Source organism: Camelina sativa, chromosome 12 (genome assembly GCF_000633955.1).
Source record: "Camelina sativa cultivar DH55 chromosome 12, Cs, whole genome shotgun sequence".
Lineage (NCBI taxonomy): Eukaryota > Viridiplantae > Streptophyta > Magnoliopsida > Brassicales > Brassicaceae > Camelina > Camelina sativa.
The window spans coordinates 28,029,435-28,033,362 of record NC_025696.1 but is presented as its reverse complement, the minus strand read 5'-3'; the positions used below and the strand labels follow the sequence as shown (position 1 = coordinate 28,033,362).

At 41.0% G+C, this 3,928-nt stretch overlaps 1 protein-coding gene and 1 long non-coding RNA gene across 5 annotated transcripts in view; one reads left to right on the top strand and one right to left on the bottom strand.

Annotated features, from left to right (window-relative positions):
• The window catches only part of LOC104732774 (trichohyalin-like), a 4,790-nt gene extending 3,027 nt beyond the window's left edge, over nucleotides 1–1,763 (bottom strand). Inside the window, exon 1 of the mRNA XM_019233879.1 lies at nucleotides 239–1,763. Coding sequence (XP_019089424.1) covers nucleotides 239–1,633 — 1,395 coding nt within the window. The 5' untranslated portion in view covers nucleotides 1,634–1,763. The remainder of the gene's footprint in view (nucleotides 1–238) is intronic.
• Nucleotides 11–2,627, top strand: LOC104732775. 4 transcript variants are annotated; one of them, XR_002034552.1, is made up of 5 exons: nucleotides 11–123; nucleotides 599–669; nucleotides 818–861; nucleotides 1,364–1,452; nucleotides 1,760–2,049. It is a non-coding gene; the product is annotated as an uncharacterized LOC104732775 (long non-coding RNA). The 4 variants fall into 4 exon arrangements; XR_002034551.1 differs by having other exon boundaries at nucleotides 1,324–1,452; XR_758973.2 differs by lacking the exon at nucleotides 11–123 and adding an exon at nucleotides 2,152–2,627 and having other exon boundaries at nucleotides 547–669; nucleotides 1,324–1,452; nucleotides 1,760–1,817.

Genomic DNA, 3,928 nt, shown 5'->3' with positions numbered 1-3,928 from the left:
GCTTGATTTGGTCTGATCGTTGAATCTCTCCTCTCTGAACAGTCTTATGCGATAGGCATTTGGTTGGATCAAAGTATTGATTCTCACTCTTGCTAAAGTCTGTTTTCTCCTCTACTCTCAACGGTAACTCGACCTCTTTTTCCTCAATTTGTTTATGATTCTCTGCGACTCTTGTATTCATTGACTTTGTTCGATTCTGAGAACCATTGTTGTTCTCTTGCCTTGCAGTTTCGTGAGCCTTCCCCACATCTGCTTCTTGTTTCTCATTACCTTTCTTTACGCCCATATCAGCTGCATCTTCAAAAAACCATTGTTCCTTCTTAGCTAAGTTTTTGTCTCTCTGTTTGGTATCTTCTTTAACCCCCGTCTTGTGCTTCTCAATTCTCTGACTTGTGTCATCACATTCTCCATCAATAAGCTCAGTTTCTCTCTTGATAGTGACTGAACTTTTCTCTTTTCTAACCTTGGCTTCATCATGGATGTATCCTTTTATCTCAGACTTCTCCCTCTTGGTTTGATGACCAACAAGTTTGTAGACCTTCTTTTCAAAACCTTCGCTTGGATTGAAAACTTGTTGATTTATGAATTTTGGTTTCAGGCAGTCTTCCATCAAAGGTTGATGTTTCTTTTGTGGCACATTGGCTGATTCTCCCTCATAAGTGTATTTTAGTAAGTCATTCATGACTTCTTGCTTCTTTGTTTCATTGCCTGTCTTCTGCTTATGCGTATCATTTCCTTGAGTTTCATGATTCTCTGTAAGATCATTTAGTCCCACAGTCACACACCTTAGTGACTGTTCTTTTTCTTTCTTTTGCAGTTTTACAGATTCAACATCTTCACAATCTTTATCAACAACTTCAGGTCTTGTTATCTTTTTCTGCTCTTTGTGCCCTTCTTCTTTTGGTTTCTCGAACTTAATGCAATACCATCCATCAGACATAGGAGCTTCCAGTATCTGTTTTCCTTCTTGATTCGTAATTAAACAACTTAGCTCTTTGAACATGACTTTGCAACCATTTTCCATCATGTGTTGCACGCTTAGGTAGTTGTGAGTTAGACTAGGTACCAGAAGGACATCCTTCATGTTCCTCTTTCCCGATTCTGTTATTACAGAGACAGTACCTTTTCCTTGTGCCTGAACTATCTCACCACTTCCCAGATTTAACCAGGCTCTTGTATTAGTGCCTAATTCAGTGAACCAGCTTTTGTCATTGACCATGTGACTTGTAGCTCTACTATCTATCACCCAAATATCTTTATCAATTTCATCTTGATCATGTGTGGCAGTGAATGAACTTTCTTGTTGATTATTTGTCTTTGCAGCTTGTGTCACTGATCCTTTTGAATCTTCTTCGAATCTCAGCTTTAACACGTCCCATGCATCCTTTGAGGTCTTAGTATCAGACAAATAATCACTAAGAATTTCTTCTGAGACAGCACTACACAACAACTGTAAGGCTGCCTGATCTTTCTCTTTTAACTCCTCCCAATTTGTATTCTTTTTATGCTCATCTTGGATTCCTTCAATTACTACTTTCCACAACCCTCTAGACTTAAGTAGAACTCTGGTCTTTATAACCCACAAGTTAAATTTCTTCCCGTCAAACACCGAAATTACTTGTTGATTCTGCATTTTCACCCAACAACAAGTTTAAATCTCAGATTTGTACCTGATTTTTTTTTTTTTTGCTTTCTTTGTTTTCTTCTACTGTGTTGAAACGAACCAGCTTCCTCTGACTTTCCTTTGTTTCTTGTGCAGATTCTTCAAACGTCCAGGCCACCAAGACCTTGGAGCTCTGATACCATGTAGGATTTTGGTCAGCCACTTGCTTAACCTCTCATTCTCCTTAATTGATAACATCATTACAACAACATATTTATAGCAGTTGAGGTTTAACCTACTTAAACAGTACACAACATTACTTCACTTAGACAATGGCTTTTGTAAGCCTTAATCAACATAACCCAATTAGTTTGGGCCTTGACATGCTTCTGGCCCAGTTGGCCTCTTGCCTTCTTTGACATCACAAAACATAAGACTTTCTCTTCCCCTTTGACTCTTCATGTATTCAACGATTCTTCTTCTTCCTTTTTCCTTCTGCAACTTCTTCTTCTAACTCTCTTCTTCTTGTACTTGATTCTTTGTAACAGATTAATCAAAGATGAGATTCCAACAAGTACCACATCTAACCCACCCAAAGGAATTGCAAAACAATCTGTCGTGAAACTATGAACTTGTACCACCATTTGAAGCCCTTTACAAACCCCATCCACATGACATTTTCCTCCATCAGGCATAGATACAGAGCGGCCTGGTCTCCTATGTATTGGTATACCTAGATTTTCAGCCGCACTGCTTTTGATAAAGTTATGGGTGCTTTATGTGCCTAATAACACCCAACCGGTTCCCTTTGCCAAAACAGCATTCACATGGAATGTGCTCCCTGTTTTCTCCCCCTTCATTGCGTGGAGTGAGACTTCCATATTCTCATCCTCACCCGATGTGTCTTTCAGATCCTCATCATCTTCAATCGTCTTGATGTGATCTTGATGTGAAATAAAATTGGTTGACACTTTTGTCCTAGGATGAAAATCTTGTCACAATTAAAAAGAGTCCCTTCCCTCCTCTCCCTGCTATTTCCAAACTCGTCAACCGTTTGTATCTTTTTCGGGAAGTTCTTTGGTCCTTCCTGCTTCAAGACTGCAATCTCTGCATCTTTATCTACTGAAGGTCCATGACTTCCCATAGTATTAGGTCTAGCCATGGTTTTTGTGTAGCGTGTGGGTGGAACAAGATGTCTGCCAAAGATTCTAGTCTTGTTTTCCCCCTCAATCTTACACTCATTGTCCCTTGCATACTCCAGAGCTTCGAAGATCTTTTTCTGGGAGAAGATAATCCACCTCTTTCTGCAGGCTGTCCGTCAAACTAACACATAATTGCCACAGTTGTTGATCTCCCGACAATTGCGTTTACCAACCCAAACATTCTTCAAATTGATTACAGTATTCATCCACTATTCCTTTGTGTTTGAGGTTACACAATTTTACCACTGGACTCACCAAATCCGCTTCTCCACACCTGCTTTTACAGATTCGTTTGAACTCAGTCCAACCAAGACGATGTTGGATCAGCCTCTACAGATTTTGATGCCAATGATAGGCTTTTCCTGTCAACACAAAAGTCGCTTGCCTCACTTTAGCATCTTTGTTGTAAATCCTCTGGTCCTCAAAGTAATCCTCACACTTTTGTATCCACTCCATGGCGTTGGTGGAGCCATCATATGGTGGAAATTCGATCTTGGAAGGCGTTATCGTATATCCAACAGAACCAGACTTGTCTTTTTAAGCCCTTCCATGGCTCAATTTCTCCTCTGGTTTCCAATTCCTCTATTTCCCGGTGATCTCCATGCGGAAAGTCATAATAAGAATCTCCAGCTACTCCCCCAACTGGATGCACATTCCAATCTCCTCCCCCATCAGTCCTTCGGTGACCTCGTTCTCCTCCCACTGTAGGTCGTGACCCAGTCTCCCTAAGTAGGTATGTTGCTGGCCATGGTTAACAATCCTCTTGGGCATTGAACCGACTCCTTCCTTTCCTTTCCCTTCCTGAAAAGTTGTAGTTAGCTTATCACCCGTCACAGGCCTAGGAGATGTATGCCCCTCAAAGCCCCTCCTCGACTTCCTCTATTCTCTTTGGACTAAATCTTCCATGGTTTGGTTCTGCTCTTGCAGCTCTTCTTAAGTGGCCACTTTGTTGGCTATCGCCGCTTGTTGAATCGTGACAGCCTTCTAGAGAGATTCCATTGTCTCGCTCATCGGGTCAAGCCTCTCATAGATGTCCCTCTTAGCATAATCTATCTTCGTATTCATAAGCTCCATCTGTGCAGTAAACTTTGCAAGTTGTGCCACAACCAATCTTTCTCACCCA